At 36.8% G+C, this 24,245-nt stretch overlaps 1 protein-coding gene across 1 annotated transcript in view; it reads left to right on the forward strand.

Moving 5' to 3' along the window:
• DYNC1I1 (dynein cytoplasmic 1 intermediate chain 1) overlaps positions 1-24,245 on the forward strand; it is a 184,136-nt gene that overhangs the window by 122,189 nt on the left and 37,702 nt on the right. The window contains 4 exon segments of the mRNA XM_032236979.1: positions 5,427-5,573; positions 10,734-10,847; positions 15,554-15,687; positions 17,049-17,193. Coding sequence (XP_032092870.1) covers positions 5,427-5,573; positions 10,734-10,847; positions 15,554-15,687; positions 17,049-17,193 — 540 coding nt within the window.

Below are 24,245 nucleotides of genomic sequence, written 5' to 3' on the forward strand. Positions count from 1 at the left end.
CTGCCACACCCTCTACTATTTTACTATGTTTTTTCAATAGTAAGGAATTGGGAGGTGGAATAATAAGGAGTAAAATGTGGTGTTGTCAAAATAAAAAAAATCCTTTCTAGAAGCCCAAGGTCATCTTTTGTCTCTACACCTCTGCACCTGACAGGAACTGGATGGGTGGAATTGCCAGCATGGCAGTGGAAGATTGGACCATGTGATGGACTTGTGGGGTGGGGGCAAGATCATGAACTTTCAACTGGGTGGGAAACCCAGGAAGTTTTCAGATTCGGTGATATTTGATGATATTTGGAACGCTGACATTGGCATTTAATTAAATAAGATGAAAGATCAGAATAACCTCTTATTAAGCATATTTAAATGTATATTTTGTTAGAGTAATGCCATGTGCCTTAGAAATAGGTATAATTATCATTACGACAAGTAAAAACAAAACTGGAATCTAATGTAATCCTAAAGTTACACTTTTTGGTTCTATAGTTCACTTTACTTCTTGCTAAAAATTGATTTGTTTATTTACTGGACTTATATATGAGTCTGCACTTACAAAATGAAACTTGGGTCTATATACAAGAATATAATTATGAATGAGACAGAAATGAAAGATCCATATTCCAAGTCTTGTTAAGCTCTTAATATGCTTGAAGTTTATAAATAGTTGGTAGGTAACTAACTTAATGGCAGACTGCAACAATTTGGCAAGGAAGATATGTCTGATGGTGTACTCTAACCAGTCTGTGACCCCCCAAAATGTTGCTGATTGGTCAGGCCCTATCAGTTATGGAGTAATCACCTCAGAATTAGATGCCAGAGTTGTCAAAGAATAGCAACAAAGAAATGGAGAACGCAATACATAACTAACCCAGCCTCCCTCTTTGCCTATTTCCCTCAGATGTGATGAGGGTAGTCTGCAGCGAAGTAAGAGTACATTTGTAATATGAAAAGAGCTCCTGCACCTAAGAGCAATATGGTAGTACAGAGAGTCAATGTATTGGGCTACTCTTTATAATAATGACCTGTCCATTTTCAAAATTACTCTTATGTATTCTAAATTTCAGTCTTCCAATCTTTTTTACCATTGTAAGAAATTATCCACTTAGAGCTCTGCAATTTAATGTAACATATTTGATAAATTTGTTCTTTCCCTTCTTTATAATGCAGGTAGCCCACTTTGGAAAGCTTCATGTGAACAAATAATTAGAATTCTAATTCTTTAGGAAAGGCAGACATTGGCAAATCTTTGAATCGCAGCATGTCTGCATACCTGCATTATGAATGTTGCTCTGAATTGTCTGAATTTCCTGATGCACCATTCTCTTTCTTTCAGGGACTTAATACTTTTTCAATAAAAATAAATTCAATTTGTGGCTCTATTTCAAGTCAGTTGGTTTGATGGTAGGAGTAGAGCTATACCAGTTTTGGATTTAGAGAGCTGTATGGCTGGCTTTCTTTTCATGTGGTTGCATAAGACATTCTTAGAAACCCCAAACATTTTTGAAGATCCTCTACTGGAGACATTCACAATTCATCCCTCCCTTTTTACCATTAATCCTTCATGTTTTAACAAGCACTAAAGTTAAGGCAGCCTACACTCTTTCCTGTCAAATTGCCCTGCTTTCCCATATTATTTTTCTTGAATAAAGCAATCTGCTCCCTCCAGTCCATATCCTTGTAAATCAAAGGAATAGATGTCAACACATGCCATATGAAAGTCTAAACTTCCTTTTTTTAATTAAATGGGATTTTTACATTTGGTTTGAAGTGTTTGCTTTTCTTTTATTTCCCATTTTTTTTGCATATGCACACACAAATACAAAAAAATATATTCAAACATATTCATGAATTGTTTTTATTGGGGAAAATCTCACTTTTCCCTCTGAAACCACAAGTAATTTCCAGCTACAAAATCCACAATATCCTTCCCTAACTATTTAAAAGTTGATGCTTTTTTCTAAAGTAAATGCTATATTTCTTTTTGTCAATACTTTTGGTATTTCCTTAATGGATAGTAAACTTTTTTTTAAAAAGAAACTTCAATCAATTCTGTTATGTAATGATGCTATTTAGAATTGAATGAAATTGTCTTCTTTGTGATGATTATAGAAAGATTGACTTTTCAGTACAATTTATTTCACAGGATATTTTACTATATACTTTGAAATGTACAAATCTAGCTGTAATCCTATCTTTTCATATAGCTGACAAGATGTTTGAGGGAAAGTAATGATCTCATATGAATTTATAGATCTATAAATATAAGCTAAAAATCAAAATATATCATGACCTGAAGAATCTGAGCTATAATTGTCATTTCTAAAGTTCTGTGATATACTGATATTCTAATACATAATGTTTGTAAAATCCTGTAGTATTCTAATACATAATGTTTTCTATTTGAATTGGAAATGAGGAGCGTTCTTCAAATTGATCCACCATTTGTTTGTAACGTAACTAATATGGAGGCGAATGTTGCTACCAGTGGAACACTTTTTCTATAGAGCATCATCCCACTTTGAAATGCTAGGCAGACTTCTAGGGAGATCTACTCATTGTGGGGTCCTTGGTGTTCTCTGAGCTTGCTTGTTTTTTTACAGACATTTCATTACCCTAAGTAACATCATTAGTGCTAGTAAGGAGTGCTGTTTGCTATCAGGTTATATTCAGCTCAACCAAAGAATCCCTAAGACCGCTCCAGCCACATAGACAGACAAGACACCAGAATGTATACTGACAGCAAACAGCACTCCTTACAAGCACTGATAATGTTGTTAGGGTAATGAAACGTCTGCAAGAAAACAAGCAAACACAGCGAGTACCCTTATTTTAATTCTAAGTTACAAATAGTCTCCTTTATTAGTTTATTCAGTGTGTTCAATGCATATATTTACAGTAGATACAAGTTATGTGCAGCAATTATTCTATCAGCTTTTATTAGTGGTATCTTAATTTCCATTGTTATAAATTAATATCAGTGGTAAATATAACTTGAATGATAACTTATTTCTTAACTTACTAGATTTGAGAAATGTGCTTCATTTAGATATGTTTCAATTGTCCAGCTTTTTTCCTCCCTTCCACCTACTCAGAAAATCAAGTCTGACAAATGATTTTGAAGGTTGTTTGTGGACCTACTTTGGGCCTTATAAGAAAGAAAAGAAAAAAAAATACTTAGTCTTTTTAAGAGAGTTCTAGATCCCTTCATTAGAATGAAAGGAGGGAAAGAACAAACTAGATGGAGTTGAGGGGAAGAAAAGAACTAACTGGAAGAGGAGATGCTATGTTCAGGGATTAGAAAAAGATTTGCAATTCTTCAGGCAAGCATTCAGGTTGAACCTTCAGTGTCAGAAGTTTTTTGTACTTCCCATCCATTTGTTTGCTTTCAGCCATATCTTCTCTTCTGAGAGGATGTTACAAACACCCAATTCCAATTCACAAGTCAATATTTGGAAATGAGAAATCTTGGGAGATAAATATATTCTCTCTGTACCTCTTTCTATTTCCACAATTCTCAAATGAAATAGTATTTCATCACACAATAAATAATCCAGGAAACAACATCAATATTGTTGAAGAACTTCAGCAAACACAAACCCAAGTCTTGTTTATATTAGTATAATTTTTATTTAGCACTCTTCTTTTTGGCGGAGAGCCGTCCCTACAAATGAAAACACTGATATAAGCTTCCACTTCACACTCAACATGTGTTTGTCAGATGTGGGCACTGAGACCAGCTTCCTATCCAACATAATGCAAATGGCTATCTGTTATGAGTGTGTTCATCTGTGGTTAAAGAGATGAGCCATTACTAATCCAAATCTGCTTTGCATTAGTTAACCAAAATAAAAACAGGACAGCACAGCCTCAGCTTGTACAAAATGAGCGTCTTCAGATCTGTTCCTACTAACTCAGTGATATATAGCAGTGTAAAAAAAGCAGAGAGCAGCATTCATTCTAGACCAATCCCATGTGGTCTAGTATGTTAGTCCAGTGGGAAGCTTATGAATTACTGTTTAAAAGTATATAATTCTATTATTTTTCAAAAGTTCATATTGCAATCAGTTCATGTTAGCCAATTCCATGCGCTAGTTGTGCTAGATCAACAGATAATTACCTGGTACTTGCTCCTTTTCAAATCATGATTTTATTCAGGGTTTCGTATATTCCATTCTACATTTAGTGCATCAGATCAATGCTGAACAGCTTTGTACACCAGAAAATTGTGTATGTTATATGGTCTTGTATCATTTAACACAGAGGTGGGGAAAACCAGTCCTGTGAAGTCACCTTCCCCTGAACTGTTACCAACACAAATCTCAGATGGTTTAGATTTGTTGAAAAATTCTTGCTACTTTCTTCAGTATAGTTTATATGTCTATGTCTGTCTATCTGTGTGTGTGTGTGTGTGTGTGTGTGTGTGAAAGAAAAGGAAATAAAATATATCCTGTACTGCAGATATTACATTTGAAATTATCTGTTTACTGTCACTTCATGCAAGATTAGTGATTAAAAATATGATCTGATTAAAACAGTACCTCCTAACTTCAGTGTAAAAAGATATATTTCATATCTGGTTTTTGGTTTTCGATTTGCTATAATTTGCAAACATGGGATGGCAGATTACACTGCTACTGAAGTTTAAAGACTCTCTGCTGAGTATTTCTACAACGCATTGTATGACAAAAAAATACCCATTGAAAATAATGCTAACTATTGCTTTTTTGACACATTATTTGGCATTTGAGTACATGATAAAATACTAAATAGTTATTTAATACATGAAACGTGTAATGGTATATGAGGGTATTGGGTATTTTCCGATTGTTTTAATGCATGGGACTGGCCCACATGAAGTAAAACTTCTGTCTAAGATACTTTTACCATGGATAGCTTTGAGGTTTTACCTATATCAGCTGTCATTTAAATTCTTGTCAACTCAACAGGCACTTCATCTATTGATATTTGCAAAATTCAATGATGGTTTGACTAAGCCATTGAAGATCTAGCACCCTAAATAGATCTTTTTCATAACTTAATTTTACATCTGTAATATTCAGAAGTAGTTCTTTTCTCCCTCCCATTTATATTCACTAACAATTTGCTATTTATTATCTTTTGACACAAATGTATATATGTCTGGTGCAACAAACAGCTAAATTATCACAGATATTAACAAAGAAGAAGACAAGCTGGGAACTAAATAGCCCTTTTTGGATGTGGGTACATGTACCATTAAGTCAATAATTTAAAAAGGAGGGAGCATACCATTCCATTATTAAATTTTTGAAACTTTTCAATGAATGAAGCATCAAATAAATGTTTGTCTCAGATATTAAATCTGAATCATTTTCATAACTAAAACAAAATAAAGAGATGTAAAATTAATTTTTCCCATATTTTCTACACTTTTTCATTTGTTCTAGTCCTCTGTGATGTCCGTCTGTTTTGCCCGCTTTCATCCAAACCTAGTTGTTGGAGGAACCTATTCTGGCCAAATTGTGCTGTGGGACAACCGTAGCCACAGGAGGACACCAGTTCAGCGTACACCTCTTTCTGCAGCTGCGCACACGGTAAAAATAATCTAGTGATTTATGGAATTAGCAGGATGTAGCATGTAAAGCTGTTACTTGTTAAAAATAAAAATATTCAATTGTCAAAGAAAGGTGGGATTGTAGGGTTGCAAGTGACTGGGACAGGGATTATTCCTTTTGTTTTAACGAAGTGTTAAACTGCTTTGCTATACTTTTGGTCCATTCTCCTCTCCCTCTTCTTTTAAAGTGGGGTGGGCGATAATGAGTGAGAAAGATTATGGAATGATAGCCTGGTAATCCTAAAATCTTGTTTGGTTCAAATCATGATAAATCCACCATTCCAAAATTTGCCAAATTACCTTGTACACATTCCAGAGAAAATCAGGAAGAAACGCATGATATGTAAGTATTCTTAGAATGGCTGCTCACATTTCAGCTATTTTTTGTTACAAAAAGACTGAACAGTAAAATATGTTAATATACTAAAATATAATACAGTTAATCCTCGACATACAACAGTTCTTTTAGTGACTGTTTGAAATTATGATGGTACCGAAAAAAAATGACACTGAAAAAAATGACATGGCCATTTTTCACCCTTATAACTGTTGTAGCATTCTCATGGTCATGTGATTTACATTTGAACGCCTGACAACTGTTTATATTTATGACGGTTGCAGTGTTCCAGGATCATGTGATGATCTTTAGAAACTTTCTGCTGCAAAGTCAATGAGGCAGCCAGATTTACTTAACAACCATATTACTAATTTAACAACTGTGGTGATTCAATTAACAAATGTGTCAAGAAAAGTCTTAAAATGGGGCAAAACTTACTTAATAAATTTCTTACTTGGTAACATAAATTCTGAGCTCAGTTGTGGTCATAAGTTGAGGACTACCTGTATACACCTTGATAATGAAGATATACCCTTTCAGAATGTAAGAAATATTTAAAACAAAGTTTATTCAAAATGTATATTCTGTCAGGGTTCCAAATATCATACAAAAGTAAATCAGAGTCCAAGGCAAAGTATTTCTCAAAGTTCCAATTTATTAAGAGAGCCATGTTGATCTGGGAAAACCTGAATCTAAAAGCTTCCCGGTTTTCCCGACCCAGTTGAAAGTTCAAGATCTTGCCCCCACACCCACAAGTTCTTCATATGTCCAATCTTCCACTGCCATGCTGGCAGTTCAACCCATCCAGTTCTGGTCAGGACAAAGGATGACCTCGGCTTTCTGGAAATAATTTTGTTATGGCTACCTATTATCTAACTCCGTACAATCCCCTTCCCATTTTCCCATAATAGAAAATGCATAGTAGAATCATAGAAAGTGTGGCAGGCCAAAGATCCAATAAAAAGATGGCTGCAGGTCTGATATATTGATTTAATGGAACTTCAATTTGTTATATTGTAGATCATTGTTGTCTGCATAATATAACTCAACACAAAATGTCATATTTGAGAATAATCATTCTTGTCCTTCCCTGAGGTGCTTTGGAGAATAAGTTGACCTCTGTCTTCTCTTCTCTTTTAGTTCTGGAAGACACCTAACATGTCACCCATAAACTTTCTCTTCTATAGGATAGACGTTCCCTTAACCATTATCATATGGTTTAGCCTCCAGACACTTTCTCATCTTTGTTGCTCTTCTCTGCTTTCTTGTAGTCTCTCAGCATCTTTGGTGTATCATGTGCAGTGTAGATTAATATTATTACTTCTTGTGATCTTGATGCTATCACTCTATTAGGAATAGCACTTAGACTTAAATACCGTTTCATAGTGCTTTACAGCCTTCTCTAAGCAGTTTATAAAGTCAGCATATTTCCCCCTCAGTCTGGCCTTCATTTTACTTACCTTGGAAGGATAGAAGGCTGAGTTAACTTAGAGTCAATCAGGATCAAACCACTGGTATTCAGCAGAATTAACCTGCAATGCTTCTTTCCAACCACTGTGCCACCATGGTTCTGGATGCATCCTAGGCCTGCCTTGGTTTTTTTGGCATCTGCAGCAATTGCTGGCTTAATTTTAAGTGATGGTCCACTAGGACATCTAGATTTCTTTCAGTTTCTACTGTTGAAACAGGTATTGCTTATTCCAGTGTTTCGCAGTCTTCGGACTAGGAACTTGAAGATGTGTGAACTTCAGTTCCACAATCAGCATGGATATAGTATACTACAAGACCATCAAAGCATAATAACAATTCTCTAGACATGTTATATTTTTACCTTGAGAATGAAACCATATGTACAAGCTTACTGTAGTACTAAATAAGAATTTCTCTCTGATGCAAACTGGAACATACATAATTTGTTACCACCAGCTACTGGTTTCTAAATTTCCTGAGCATATTCCTGTATATTGATGCCAAGGTTCACAAGAAAAGATCTGTACCACATGTTACTTCTGAATCATCTTTCACGCCCACTACAAATCTGCATTGGAAATAACAGGAAATTTTAATTATTATTATTTAAATGAAACTTCTGGCATGATGATTTCATTTCCAAAATAAATAAAAACAAGATGGCATCTTCTTCTTGGACAGGAAAGTGAGTTCTTTCAGAGATTCTCTCTGAAAAGTAGAGTTGCAGTTTTCATCCCCTCCCCTTTTTTCCTGCTTCCCACTTGGTATTAGAAACATCATTTTCAATCTGCAGTGATATTTATTGCTTATGAAATTGACAGCTGACAGCGCTTATTAAAGCCAGGCTTTCCCCAAGAATGTACTGTGAGGAAAATGGGAATCCATTTTCATGCTACTGAATGTTGCCCCACCTATATGAACTTTAGCCTCTTCCGTACTTGCAGTTCCCAATTTTGAAGACTATATTACCAGCTTGCATAAGCACCATAGTGAGGAGGGCAAATGTCCAGTAAACTTTTATATGAAATGACTTAGGTTTGGGTTATTTCATACAGAGTACATGTGAAAGACCGTTTCTGTCAGACAAATGAATAAGAGGCAAATGGAGAGATCTTTAGACATATCAAAAAGTAGTTCAAAACTTAGAATCTTGGAATAAAGAAGTTTGGTTTGAATGCATGTGTGCACACGTACCAACTGAATTATAGTTCTTATGTGATGTTTATGGTTCCAAAAGCTTATGAAGTTTATTTCTTCAGGGATAGGAGTAGGAGTAGGGAGAAATAAATGTAGGTATATGAAGTTCTTCTCAAATCACTATGAAAATATTACATGCAAATGTGTTCTTAAATGTTAATGTAAACCATCTGGATTTTTGGAAAGTGGGTGGCATATAAATCAATAAATTTCAGTGGTCAGTATTTGAAAAAAAAATCTGGAAGAAGATTTAAAGCAGATGAGGTGTTTTGCATCTCCATAAAACTATCTATAGTATTCTCCCTCTGTGAAGTTCCAGTATATATATTTGTAAAGAAACATTTTAAAGAAAGAGCAGCAACGATTGATAAATGAAAGCAAGGGTGGAGGACAGAAAACTAAGACACATTAAAAGTATGAAACATTTTTGAATGAACATGTAAAGTGAGTGAAATCTATGAATGTAAATAGGAAATTATTATTGGAAGGGCAAAAATGTATGATCCAAAGTATGAATGGATGCTTTTAAGATTGTTGCAGGTGCATATGAAATAGAGATTAGTGAGAATGGAATAACCAGATATGAGTTTGGGTGGGTGGGTGGGGATATTCTCTGAATTTATATGATTCAGGAGAAAATTTTTGAGATGAATGAATGAAGACTGCATAAAAAGTGGTGGGCCATTTGTAGAATCAAGAATAAATAAGTATGATAATCCTTTGAAATTTCTTTGAATATTAGTAGGGCGGACTGGTAGTATGTTGTTGGTTTGACGGTCCATCACCATTCGAGGAGACATCTTCAGTGTGCTTTGGATTGTGCTTGTCTGGGGGAGCCCTAGCCTTTAAATACCTTTCTGAGTCTTGGTCTGATTTCAGGTTATGTGATTGGCTGACTGTAATTGCTGAGTCATAGTCATTGATTTTAAGTACCATCTGTGTAAATTGGTGCTGGTGGTGTTGTTTGGATGTCTCCTGAGATGTCATGGTTTAGTTTCGGGTTGATTTGATCAGCTGCATATGATGTAGTCCGATTTCTTGTATTACCTCAGATCACAAAAAATTGGGCCACATCACACGCAGCTGATCAAATCTTGACCATATTCCTCGCGTTAGTTACGGTCTTGAATCCCAACTTATCCTATTCATGCCTATACACCTAGAAAATGATAGAGTTACTTTTATACAAGCCAGAGGTCCTTCCCTCCGTCCCTCCCTTTCCTCTGTCCCTTTCCTCTTGTTTTTTTTCCACATTGAAGCTTATTAGCTTCTACTTTTTCAAATATCATCCACATGCTGACATATATGTCCCAGAGGTGCCTTTTTTTCCCTTCAAGAAACAACTGGACTTTCTGATTTTTCTTTGAAGACGTTTTGCTGCTCATTCAAGTAGCTTCTTCAGGCTCTTGAAAAAGAAAAGAAAAGCACCTTTGGGACAACCATGATCTGGATGACTGAGAATCTCCATAGACATGATAACATGTACTTGTAAGTACAGTTCTAACTTGTAGTCTAACTTACAACAGTTAATTTAGAGATTGCTTGAAGTTACAACAACACTGAAAAGGTAACATATGACAATTTTTCACACTTATAACTATTGCAGTATCCCCGTGATCAAAATTCAGATGCTTGGCAACTGACATATTTATAACTCTTGCAGTGTCCAGGAATTATGTGATCACATTTTGCAGCTTTTTGACAAGCAAAGTCAATGGGGAAGCCAGATTTACTTAACAACTATGTTACTAACTTAATACTTAATTAAGTAATTAACTGAACAATGGTGGCAAGAAAGGTCGTAAATTGGGACAAAACTCATTTAATAAATGTCTCACTTAGCAACATAAATTTTGGGTTCAATTGTGGTTCTGGGTCAAGGACTACCTATATAATCTATGCTTCTATGTAATGCTGTATTTTCATAGTAATAATCATTTTATTTAGATATGACAGCATAACAGGAAGGAGCAGAGAGAAAGGAAACTTTTGAATCTTATACAGGTTCATCATATTTTGGCAAAAGGAGAAGACTGAAGTCTTGAATAACTATCCGTTTCCATTGCACATAATCTCTGAATAATTTGTAAAACGTTTAATCTACACTTTTTTTGTGTGTATTTTGTGTCTTTTCAGCATCCAGTCTACTGTGTAAATGTCGTTGGAACACAGAACGCTCACAATCTCATTACCGTTTCTACAGATGGCAAAATGTGTTCTTGGAGTTTGGATATGCTTTCAACTCCACAGGTGGGTTTGTTTTTATTTACACAAGAAGAAAGTGATGGCTGATACCTATTAATGGAATGTCATTCGTAAAAGCTAAAGCCTCACATCCTATGCAGACTAAAACCCATGGATGTACTTTAAAGAGTTCAGCTTGCTTCCAACAATTGCCTCCTCTTAGAGCCAAAACCCATTTCCTCTGTCTGAAATCATGTAATTAGAGTAATGCGTTAATACGCAGGTCAGTTTCAAGTGAAAATGAAGTAATCTGTTCTAAAATACAGGTAATCAGGCATGTTGTGGTATATCAAGCTTATTCATAACACCGTTTACCCAATGTAGATTTCATTGTAATGTAGCATATAGTGTAAATTTTTAATCGAATCTAGAAATAGTCATAAACAAAGAAATCACAACAAAAACTAGACAAATGCGCTTTCATATTCTTAAATATTATTGTTAGGCAATCTTTCCCAATTTGAAAACAAACAAATATGATCCAGCATAAGGAATTTGGGAGTTGGATTCCAACCTATCTGGTGAGTATTAATTGGGGGAGTGATTTATAACGTCACCATTTGTCACTTTAGAAAATAATTATTGTTAGCAGTGTTCCAATATCTCAGAGGTTGCCACGAAGAAGGAGTCAAGCTATTCTCCAAGGGTTGAACAAGAAGCAGTGGGTGGAAACTAATCAAGGAGAGAAGCAACTTAGAACTAAGGAGAAATTTCCTGACAGTTAGAACAATTAATCAGTGGAACAACTTGCCTCCAGAAGTTGTGAGTGCTTTAACACTGGAAGTTTTTAAAAAGATGTTGGATAACCATTTGTCTGAAGTGATGTAGGGTTTCCTGCCTAGGCTGGGGGTTGTACTAGAAGACCTCCAAGGTTCCTTTCAACTCTGTTATTCTATTCTATTCTATTCTATTCTATTCTATTCTTATTAACAAATGTTCTGAAACAGAATCCACAGGTTTGTTCAAGTTATATATAGCCAACGTTGACATTTATTCTTTATGTGAAGTAACTCATATAAGGATAGGGAGAAAACAATACTTCCTCCTTGGTAAAATAGTTTGTTATTTTAAGCAGGTTTATTCTCTCGATTCCTGATACCAGAAATGAACCTGCTACATAAATTTATTGAACTAATGAAAACAGTGAAATATAAGAGAGACAAAGGTTGATAGGAGTGTGTTTGTCTCCCATATCAAGTTACATTCATGTAGAACACGGATAGGCGCTATAATAGTCCTCGACTTACAACAGTTCATTTAGTGACCATTCTAATTTACAACAGCATTGAAGAAAGTGACTTATGACCATTTTTCACACTTATGACCATTGCAGTATCCCCATGATCATGTGATCATAATTCAGATGCTTGGCAACTGGTTCAAATTTATGATGGTGGCAGTGTCCTAGGATCATGTCAATCCCTTTTGCGACCACTGACAAGCAAAGTCAATGGAGAAACCAGATTCATTTAACAACCATGCTAATAATTTAACAACTGCACTGATTCACTTAACAACCGTGGCAAGAAAGGTCACAAAATGGGACAACCTTCACTTAACAAATGTTTCTCTTAGCAACAGAACTTCTGGGCACAATTGTGATTGTAAGTCAAGGACTGCCTGTATTTTTTTTTTTAAAAAAAACTGGACTACACTTAAAGACCTTGGTCAATGAGCAGAGCACCAATTGATAGATGGCGAAATGGGTTGATCTCTGTCATACATACAAAAGGGGTGAGAGAGAGTGTGATGTGTTTTTATGCTGGAGTAGAAACTTTTGTTCTCTAGAACTACTAAGCTCATTTTAGGCTCCTGCTGCAATTTTGTGTGTGTGTGTTCCATCTCTGTGTATGTGAGTGTGTCTCTTCCATCTGAAAGTCATAGAAAATGTACTCAATACAATAGTGTACTTAGTACAGTATTGGGATGGAACTTAAGACTGAAATAAATAGGTAAAAATTGAAGAGCTAAGCAGTGCTAGCTCTAGTAAAATATAGGAAATAGGAAACTTCTAAATTGTCTATCTTTGCTTAGGTAAGAGAAGAAATTATAGAGTATACTAAAGTTAGTACTCACAGACTGTAGGATTGGAAGAGACTTGGGGAATCATCTCTCTCAATGCCCACCCATTCATTTGAAGAACATTCCTGACACAATGTAATGGAATTTGAGAATGACCTTGGGAGGCAAGAGGAAGAGAAGCAGCATAGACATTTATCAGATAAATCTGAGACTGAAGGAGACTGTCCCTAGGTAGGGAGAGTAAAAGTTCTTTCAGAATTGCATGATTCTGTTACTGTAAGCTTACAATAAAGGTAGTATAGCATTTTTTGAATGTGTCTGGTCTGGGTATCTCAAAACACTTACATATAAAAGGGATATTTTTCTGATGCCCAGCCAAAGTGTCCAAGGAAGTCTACTTCCTTATAATTGAAACTCACTGACTCTTATATCACTGAACAATTGTGCCACATCTGTACATACAGTACAGCTTTGACTTTTTCCATTTCTGAGTTACACTTGGTCCCAGTAGTTATTTCAAATTATGGCTGATAAGATTTTCAAATTCAGTTAAGTACCTTAAGTTTTCTCCCTTGATCTCTCTCTGACTTAATTTCTATCCATGCCATTCCTGACTTGTGTTTCTCTAAGTTATTGAATAGATGCTATAGCTGATCTGCATGTATAACTGTGCTGCGATTTCTCTTTATGTAATGTCTGGAATTCAAGGTGACACAGTCAAGCCCCAAATTCCAGTACTTTTACTGTTTGAACCACTTTTTTCTTAGGTCAGGTCTAGTAGAGAGCCCTCTTCATCCTTCTGAAAAACTACACAGTCAAAAAAAGAGATTAGGTTTGGGTACTTGGACCAATATCATTACAGAAATGTTGGAGCAGCAGCAAGAGGAAAAGCTTTGATTAATTAAAAAAGAAGGAGAAGACCAGCTTTGCGGGGGGAGACCCAGAGGAAAGATTGGCTAGAATGGAAAAGAGTAAAAGAGAAATGAGAAGATTTAGGGGTCTGATAGACTTACTTACAGTCTGGTCACCAGGAGAGACCTATTCACCTCTAGGGATTTCAGAACATATAGAAAGGGAAGATGGTCCCAAAGATATCAAATTTCCTAAGTTAACAAATAAAAAAAAATACAGAAGCCTATTTTACTATGTTTGAAAGAGTTACCACCTATTGTAAATGGCCTGAGAGTGAAAGGGTGGTCACATGAGGCCATGCTTGATAGCACTAAGATTAATTAGTAAGATTAGCCTTTCCCTTCAACTAATAATAATGGATAATTTCCATGTTAAAGAAGTGATCCTATAGAGCAGGGGTCGGTTCCTGCCAGTTCTAACCTCTTCTATAGAAGAGGTTCCACAAATTTACAGTGCCATTTAGAACTAGTTCCAGCTCCCTCCCCCCACCCATCCGGACATCATCAAGATGAAGAGCGAGAGGAAGAATTCTGGGAGTTGAAGTCCATAAGTCTTAAAGCTGTCAAGTTTGAACACCCCTGAGTTTTTTTTTCTAAAGGGTTAGGGGTGCAAGGGTCTTGTAACTTTACAGCTTTAAGGCTTGGGTGCTTCAAATGCCAGAGTTTCTGAGCCAACATTTTAGTTGCTAAGCAAGAGCATTGTTAAGTGAGTTTCACCACGTTTTACAAATTGGCCATGCCCACCCAGTCACATGGCTGGCAAGCCACTCCCACCTGGTCACATGGCTGGCAAGCCACTCCCACAAAGCAGGCCACACCTACAGAAGAGGTTCTAAAAAATTTTGAAACCTACCACTGCTATAGAAGTATGATACAATTTATTATACCTACAGGTAGAGGCTTAGGAACTACATATATGATAAACATGAAGGGAACTGTCAATTGTGGAAAGATTGGAAGACCTATGTAGGAAATGGTGGAAGCCAGATGAAAGAAACAAAGAAAAAGTGGTAATGAAAGTAATTTTAGAACAGTTTCTACCGAAGTGAAATTTTGAGTGCAAGAACACCATAAAGGAAGATTATTATATTAGCACATAGATTTAAATACTGTTTCAGAATGATAAATAAGGTTGCAATTTTCCTTGATAATTAGTGTCACCTCTAGGCAAGATTTTTATAGGTAGAATACAGGGGTGGATTGCTACCGCCATTATTGCTGGTTCGTTTCACGCGTGCTTCGTGCGCTGTGCACACATGGACAGTTACTTGTAAAATGTTCTGTGCATGTGGAGAACATTTTAAAAAGGACAAAAAACCATGCAGGCAATGAGAGTGGCAACCGGGGAACCGGTTCGGAGGCGTGGCCAACCTGGGCCGCTTTCGGTTCTGTGACCCAGGCCAACAAACCAACCAAGGACAAACCAGTAGCAACCCACCTGTGGTAGAAGGGAGAAAAACAATGATTTCCCCAGAACCATAGAGATTCCATTCCATTTTCTTCACCACTAAATCTCAGCATAATCTGTTGATCAGCAAGAAACAAATAGCATTAGTAGCAAAAACCTATGACCTGCAGAGTATTTCTGGAAGTAAAAAAAGACTTAGTGTGTCCTTTCATTTAAGCTTCCCAGCAATACTTTTTAATATGATTAGATCCTCAGGAATCTGCAGGTAAATTCTTTGGGCTGGAGAAGTTTCATTACGTCTCTCTCTTGTCCCAATCTTACTGTGCTCTAGAAACAACCAATTGAAAAGAAATGTTTCTAACTTATTTTAGGAGAGTATGGAGCTAGTATATAATAAATCCAAGCCAGTGGCAGTTACTGGAATGGCTTTCCCAACTGGAGATGTTAACAACTTTGTAGTTGGAAGTGAAGAGGGCACTGTCTACACAGCTTGTCGCCATGGAAGGTACTTTCTCCCACCCACCTTTTTTTTTTTGGCTATATGATTGTGCTTATGGCATTTCTGTAGGTTACAATGTGGTAAAATGGTTGAAATCATGCAGATCTTCCAGTAATTAATGGCTTTAGGTAATTTTTTAAAATATTTCTGATTTTATCTGGAGCAGAGACTTTATGTGAGTTGACAAATATTCATGACTCTATCTATCTATCTATCTATCTATCTATCTATCTATCTATCTATCTATCTATCTATCTATCTATCTATCATCCTATCCTATCCTATCCTATCCTATCCTATCCTATCCTATCCTATCCTATCCTATCCTATCTATCTATCTATCTATCTATCTATCTATCTATCTATCTATCTATCTATCTATCTATCTATCTATATCATCTATCTATATTATCTATCTATCTATCATCTATCTATGATTTATCAATCTTTATCTGCCTATCTATCTTATCACTTATTATTTTTATTAATAATTCATTTCACCAAATATATTTAAAATTTCTTCCTCCTACTTTTCCCCTCAACCCCTGTGACGTGGGTTGGACTAAGAGAAAGTATCTGGCTAACAATCACTTAGTTGGCTTTCATGCCTAAGGTAAAATTAGAACTCACATTGTCCCAATTTCTGGCCTACTGGTAGTGCTAAACCACTAAAATGAGCTGGTTCTCAATTACTTGTCTTTAAAATACTACAAATATTCATTGTTGTTGCTGTATTTGTTCTTATGGAATACTGAAGTTCTTACTTATCTCCATAATTGCTGTTTGTGTGGGGAAGAGAAAAATACCAGATGATCAGTGACTGCATATATATCAGTAAAACTCATATGCTGCTTTTTAGAATAGTCTCCAAAAATGAATAGGAAATAATAACTTTTACTTTATAAGTGAAATATGTTCATGAACCGTTCCTTTTTTAGAACTTGCTTAACCGTTATAATCATTAATCATTTTTAATCATAAAAATTCTGCTATTTGGGATGTTCTGTACATTTTATTAGTCTTATTTATAGAAATTTTAGCAGTGCAATAAGATCTTTGTGCTTCTACACTTGAATGATATATGTATACAGGTAATAGAGATACAGTCCAAACCATAGTATATTTTATGACTTTTTCACTGAGTCAAGATGAAAAACCCATAGGATGCTATTCAATATAGGAAACCAGAGCTTATATCTCAGGCTACACTAAAACATTTCAGACATTGTTAGTTTGCTATGGACATCTTCTTTGCAAGAACAGGTGACTTTAGTGTTACAGATTTTGAAAATGGAATGCTTATATCATAGCATTTTTAGTGAGGAAAATTATGAAGGTTTTCTAAATGAAATTATTTTTTTCTACAGTAAAGCAGGGATTGGAGAAGTTTTTGAAGGTCACCAGGGCCCAGTGACAGGAATCAATTGCCACATGGCAGTGGGTCCAATTGATTTCTCTCATCTATTTGTTACATCATCATTTGATTGGACCGTCAAATTGTGGACCACAAAGGTAAGAAGTAATATTTAGAAGGCTAGCTTTGGTCTCTGTCCTTTCCTCCAACTTTCAGTACTAAGCAAAAATGGATGGTGTCCATTCTACAATATTATACCTGATATAATAGATGTTTCCACAAAAATACCTTAGTATTTAACTTCTTCAGAACTATTTTCCACTAGTTTATGGGTAAAAATCAGTATACCCATAAAACTATATAACTTCCTTGCTATATGTGAATGTGTCTTTTTCACACATTCACATATAGGCATATAGGCATTTTATTTATCCAACATTATTCCAGTCTCTTTTTTTTTCACAAATTCATATAACTATTCCTCCAGAGCTCAGAATTGTTGGGCCAGAAGAGGTTACCATTTTCAGCTGACTGAAGCTTAGGAAAAAGTTTCCATTCATATAAGGTAACTATGATGTAGAAGTAAGCATGCAGGTTGAGGAGAAAAGGATGATCTTCATCCAAATCATCCCACCCATGTTATGCACTGGGGAGGAAACAGTCATTCTAACTGTTGGTATTTCTATAAGGATAGAGCTTGAGCTTGTCTACAGTATGTAACATTTGATGTTAGTAAGCTATAAGAATTTGGTTAACTCATTATAATATAATTGAATGACTATGACATCTATATTGCCATTTTTCCCAAGCTGCAAATAAAAGCTGAGAGATAGGGACCTGTATAAGGCCATTTACTGAAATCTGGATTTAAATCCAAGTTTATTGTATTACAAACACAATAAACATGAATGTAAATAGCTTGGTATTTTTTTACAGTGTTTATGAATGTATTTGTTAAACAATGAAGCTTGTACAAATAGATGTAAAACTGCCTATTTCAAAACAGAATGAATTTTCTGAAGAGCTTAGATTTTAATATGACATTTTTCTTTATATTCCAATTTCAGAAAGTTAAAAAAGGCCATAATAATCTGGTTGTTTGAGTGAATGAATACATGAAGTTAATATAATTTTTTCTAAATTCTTTTTGAAGGTCAGATGTTAGATAATCAGACAGGTTGCATACTCCTGAATTGAAACACATGCACACTACTATGTAGCAATACTAGTGGTGGACACCATCAATATTAATATTATCAACATTGTATCATGAATATCAGATGATGGTAGTCTGTAAATTATATAGAAGTTAAGTGCTGAATATAATTATCCAGCAAATGTTTCCTGAATCCTTCCCAACAGACCAAAAATATTAGGGAATGCCATCCATATGATACAAAAATGTAAACTTCAAGCCTTTCCATACAAAGCACATTCTCAATCACCCAACTCTAGTTTTTTCTCAAAGACATCAAGACAGACCCATTACATGAACATCTCTAATTATAGCATATCTCTAAGAACTAAAGCAATGTATCACAGGAAAGAACTCTTAGGTCCCTACAAAATATTAATCTTCTGAGAGCAATTTCTAGAAGCCATAATCTTTACGAACATAGGGAAATGTTAACATATAATTCGGGAAAAGACACCTTGTTCTGAAGTATATAATAACTGTAAAATGCTCATTTTTTTTACATAAATTATTTAAATTTTCCTGTTTTTGTTGTCTAGGGTGCAGTTTTCGTTTATGAAGCCAACATAATTTTGATCACTGAATCATGAGATCATAGCACACTCATGAAAGCTGAATTAAAATGCCCCCAAAATCAAGATATATCCTGGTATTAGCTAAGACTTCAGTGCATTAGTGCTTTGAACATGTAAACTCTTTTCTAAAGACCACCTGTTCACTAATAGATACCACGGATTATTAGTTAATGTTAACGTACAGCAATCCCTATGCTATGTACCCTGTTATCATGCAGGAGAATTATACTACTCCACATGAAGAAAAAACAGATTTGCGTCACTTAGACATTGTTTTGTTAGAGCATTTCTTTATTCTGCCATGCATCAAAAGGAATAACTCTGCTTTGGCAAACTGAACAAGTTCAAACAGGGTTTCAAAATGCAATTTTTAACTGCTTTATTCATCCATTAATTCTATATGGAAAATATACAGCATAGTCAACATTTTTATCCTGTAATGTATATAGATTTTGTATGCAGTACAACATAAATATTGAAATTTTGTTAGGAACATTTGGGGACTACTACATAAGCTATACTACACTGTTAAATATGTCATTATTATTCCCTGATGTTCAGTTTTCACTTTCGCATAAGTACATATTTCTAAGCAACATCATTGTTCTGATACAATATGCTTATGTTGTCTCATCTGTCTTCCCCTACTTCCTAGCAAGAATCTTTTAATTGACCTATGCAGAAATTAATAAGAAATATAATTTAGGTTTAGGCTTCATATTAGACAGCAGAGAGACTACATGGAAAAGAAGGTTTAATTAGATGGAGGAAATAATAACATGGTAAAAAAGGAACTCAAAGACAAGGGGGAAGGAAGAATATTGAATGATATTACCGTAAATCATTGAGGCTTCTACAGATAGTTTTCAACTAAACCATTCATTTAGTGATCATTCAAAATTAGAATGACTCTGAAGAAGAAACTGTGACCGGCCCTTGGACTTACAACCATCACAGCATCAATTACATGATCAAAATTTGGGTGCTTGATAATTGTCATATATTTATAATGGTTGCAGTTTCTCAGGGTTATGTGCTCATTACTTGTGATCTTTCAATAAACAAAGTCAATGAGGTCAGAAACTCATAAATTTGGGAAGGACTTACTTAAGATAACAAATTGAAATTCTGGTCCCAATTGTGGTAGTAGGTTGAAGACTACCATAAAATGGTTAGTTTTTAAAATTATAAATAAATTGCATCAAATAGTTAGGGATTGACTAGTTAATCCCTAGTTAATTAGAATAATAGCAACTATGGAAAAATAGCCCTCCAATCCTGAGTAAAGGTCTTAATCTGAAATGATGCTTTGTGTAGAAATTCCCATTGATGCCAATGAGTCTAGACTTAGGTTCTTCATGCTTCCTGCAGCCTTTCCAAGGTTCAACCCCTGACTTTGCTAAGGATTTTTATGTGTTAAATAGAAAGAGACATTTAAAAGCATATTAAGTGATATGGCTTGCTAAAAATATATCACGGTCTTACAATATTTTGTCACAGTTCAAATAATAAGCCATTCCTCCTTAAACACAAGTTTCCTGTTCTTTTTGTCTGTCGATGACATAATATACTGACTAATCTTTTGCTTTTCATTGCTTCTGGTCCTTGTTGGGGGTGGAGTGGGGATTCTGGTAAAATCTAAGAAGAGAGAGATGCTTGGAGTCTTAAATGTGGTTTCTTCCATGTGGTCAGGTACAGTTGGATTGGCAGGAAGCTTTGCCTTTGATTTTTTTTCTTTCTTCTTAAATTAATTTCCTTTAACTCCCACTTGCACTGTCTTGGTCAATTGGTATTCCCAAAGCAAGCACATATTTGTTTTATACTCATGCATCTTTCCTCCTAATCTGTCCCCCCCCTTTTAATTTGTTTCAACAAAATAATTTAAACAGATGCATGATTGATTCTTCTGTGATCTAAGTAACACTCCTATACAATGAAAACCAAACAGTCCTATATGATTATTCAAGCTTTGGAATCCTTTCCCAGAATGGATTATTATGCTCATAGGTAAAATTAAAATGTCTCAGAACATATGTGTGTCTGTGAAGATTCTCAGTCATCCAGGTCACAGTTGTCTCAAAGATGCTTTTTCAAAAGGTAGCTGGGACTGTTTTTTTCCTTGAGAAACAGAAGGTGTTTCAGTTCTCCGCCAAGAAGCTTTATCGGTTCTGGCAGGATGGTGGGAGAGATGGAAGCTTTTGTTCTCACAGGATGGGGGTTGGGGGTGGGTGGCTTGGAAGGATCATATCTCTTTGCAGTCCTTTGGTTGTTAGCACTTTCCCTTAAAGCTCTTGAGTCCACTTGGGGGTTTATCTGTGCCCTCAGGGTCACCTGTATGAAAGTGAAAATGGGGGTGGGACCTTTTTTGGAACTGCTGAAAGTACTGTGTTGTAGACAGAAGATAGGTAGTGTTTTATCCTTCCCCCTCTATTGAGAGAGAGAGCTGCTCAATGTTAACATAAACGGTCTCTTTTATACCTCTTTCAAACCAGTGGTCCTCTCCATCCATAATATGGACTTTGTGGTCTTCAAAAGACTAGCCTTTGTTTTTCAAATGCTGATGGACTGCTAAATCTTGTCCTGAGAGTTTGCTCTCCTATGTTGTGCATGCATTTGTGAAGTGGTTGTTTTGTTTTACCTGTTATGCAAAAATGGAATCTTGAAAATACTCATTCCTTCAGGCTTATTTTGCCAAATTAGAATAAATTAAGGTAATTCTCATTAGTTTAGTTGATTTCTACATTCTTCCACAGAACAATATGAATTTTCAGTACACACATGAACACATATACCTATTAGAGAGCAGTAATGTTTGTTTGTAATTTTTCCTCTCATTGCTTCCCACCTTGTTACTTTTATCAGTAAAAGAGTCCATATATATATTAGCTTTATATATAATATTATATATTATGATATCACAATGATGGCGAACCGTTTTTGCCTCAGGTGCCAAAAGCACGCCAAGCATGCTATCGCACATGCTTGCATGCCCACACCCATAATTTAATGCCTCCCCCCATACCCCATGCACATGTGAGACTGCCCCACTGCCCTGTACATGCACGAGCAGCTTTCTTGGAGCCTAGTGAGGGCAACAAGGGCATCCTCTGCCACCCAGAGGCTGGAAATGGTGGGCCCAGTAGGTCCATTTTTCACCCTCCTCAGGCTCCAGAGGCTCCTGCCTCCGCAAGCCGAAAAACCGCCCAACACGCAAACCTGAAGTTTGGGAATGGACTTCCGATTTGCACATTGGTCTGTTTTTTGCCCTCCAGTGAGCCCGGTAGGTCCATTTTTGTCCTCCCCAGGCTCCGAAGGCTTTCTAGGAGCCTGGGAAGGCAAAAAATAGCAATAGCAGTAGACTTATATACCGCTTCATAGGCCTTTCAGGCCTCTCTAAGCGGTTTACAGAGAGTCAGCATATTGCCCCCAACAATCTGGGTCCTCATTTTACCCACCTCGGAAGGATGGAAGGCTGAGTCAACCCTGAGCCGGTGAGATTTGAACCGCTGAACTGCTGATCTAGCAGTAGCCTGCAGTGCTGCATTTAACCACTGTGCCACCTTGGCTCTTATGACCAACATGCAAACTGGAAATTCGGCAATGGACTTCCGGTTGCCTTTTGGGCCATTTTTCTCCCCACTGAGGGTGAAAAACGTGCAAATCAAGTGTCTTTTCCCAAACTTTTGGTTTACATATTGGCCGGTTTTTCTCTCTCCCCAGGCTCTTAGAAAGCCTCTAGAGCCTGGGGAGGACAAAAAATGGACCTACCGGGCTCACTGGAGGGCAAAAAGCAGACCAATGTGCAAACCAGAAGTCCTTTCCCAAACTTCCGGTTTGTGCGTTGGGTGGTTTTTTGCCTTCCGGAGGCAGGCGGAAAACGGTCAAAAATGAAGGTCGAAAATTATACAGCCAGCATGCGCATATGTGTTGGAGCTGACAGGGCAACCCCTTGCGGGTTCCACCACAAAACCGCACTCGACTAAACCGCGTCCGACTAAACCGCGTAGCTGACGTCATCAACAGGGCGACAACAGCGCGGAGACAGAAGCACGCTGTAAACCCTAAACCTAAAATTAACACCTAAACCTAACCCCCCTAAACCTAATCCTAACCCTAAACCTAACCCTTAACCTAACCCTAAACCTAATACTAACCCTTAGCCTAAACCTAACCCTAACCCTTAACCTAACCCTAAACCTAACTCTTACCTTAAGTTGAATTGGCTTGCTTTCAAAGCGCTATTTAAAGCGCCCTTCTTTCTCCGCGCTGGCTGTTGTCGCCATGTTGATGACATCAGCGACGCGGTTTAATCGGGCGCGGCTTAGTCAAGCGCGGTTTTGACGGGTCATGCCCCTTGCGTGCCCTCAGAAATGGCTCCACATGGCACATGTGGCATGCATGCCATAGGTTGGCCATCATGATGATATTAGCTCCCAAATACAATTTAAAATGCTTTTTGTCAGCTTTCGAACATCTACATGGATTGCCACTGAGGTACCCATAAGGCTCTACTTGGTACCCTCTTCTAATTAGATACCTTCTGAGGTACCCTCTTCTAATTAGGACTGATGTGTTGGGTTTATATATTACAGGAAAAACATCTGATGATCTTTCAGACTAGTGCCATACAGAGGTTTCTCTGTGGACACACGAGCCATCGCCTAGCTGAGTTCCACCACGCATGCGTGTGCGCCTCCCGCTGGCCAGCTAATTTTCAGGTCTTTGCCACTCATGCAGGAGACATGTGCACATGCCTGTAGAAGGTTACATGGGCACGCGTAGGGTGAGGGGGAATGCAGGGCGTGCAGTCCTTCCCCTGTGCCCCGTCTTCAGTCCCAGGAGGCTTCAGGGAGGCCTGCTAGGCCTAAAATGGGGGTAGTGTCATGTGTGCATGCTCAGGGGAGGGGCCTGCAGGGGATGTTGCACACACATTGCATTATGGGTGTATATATGGGGGGATCGCATGCTTTCGGCATGCGAGGATAAAAAGGTTAGCCATCACTGAATTACAGAGGATGAGGAAACTTTCTGTTAGAAATTAGATCTTCTATTATAAGGATACGATAGCTCAGTAGTTAGGTCGCTGAGTCTTATACCATTAAAGATCTACAGCTCAGCAGTTTGAGACCCGAGTGCTGCAAGATAGAGTGACTTCCATCACTTGTTCCAGGTTCTCTCAACTTAACAGTCCGAAAGCATGCAAATGCAAGTAGATCAAAGGCGTCACATATAAGCATGTGAGAAGCTAACAGTGTTCCATGAATTGCTGAGCACTTTGTGCTGCATCATGATGTGATGCTGGCAACATAATTGCAGAAACACATCTGCCCTTTGGCTTAATAAACGAGAATGAGCACCACCTCCTAAAGTCAGTCACTCACGACTAGCAAGGTAAAATCTGCAGTAATATCAAAATAAGAAAATTATGATTTTCTGGAAC

This window comes from Thamnophis elegans, chromosome Z (genome assembly GCF_009769535.1).
Source record: "Thamnophis elegans isolate rThaEle1 chromosome Z, rThaEle1.pri, whole genome shotgun sequence".
Lineage (NCBI taxonomy): Eukaryota > Metazoa > Chordata > Lepidosauria > Squamata > Colubridae > Thamnophis > Thamnophis elegans.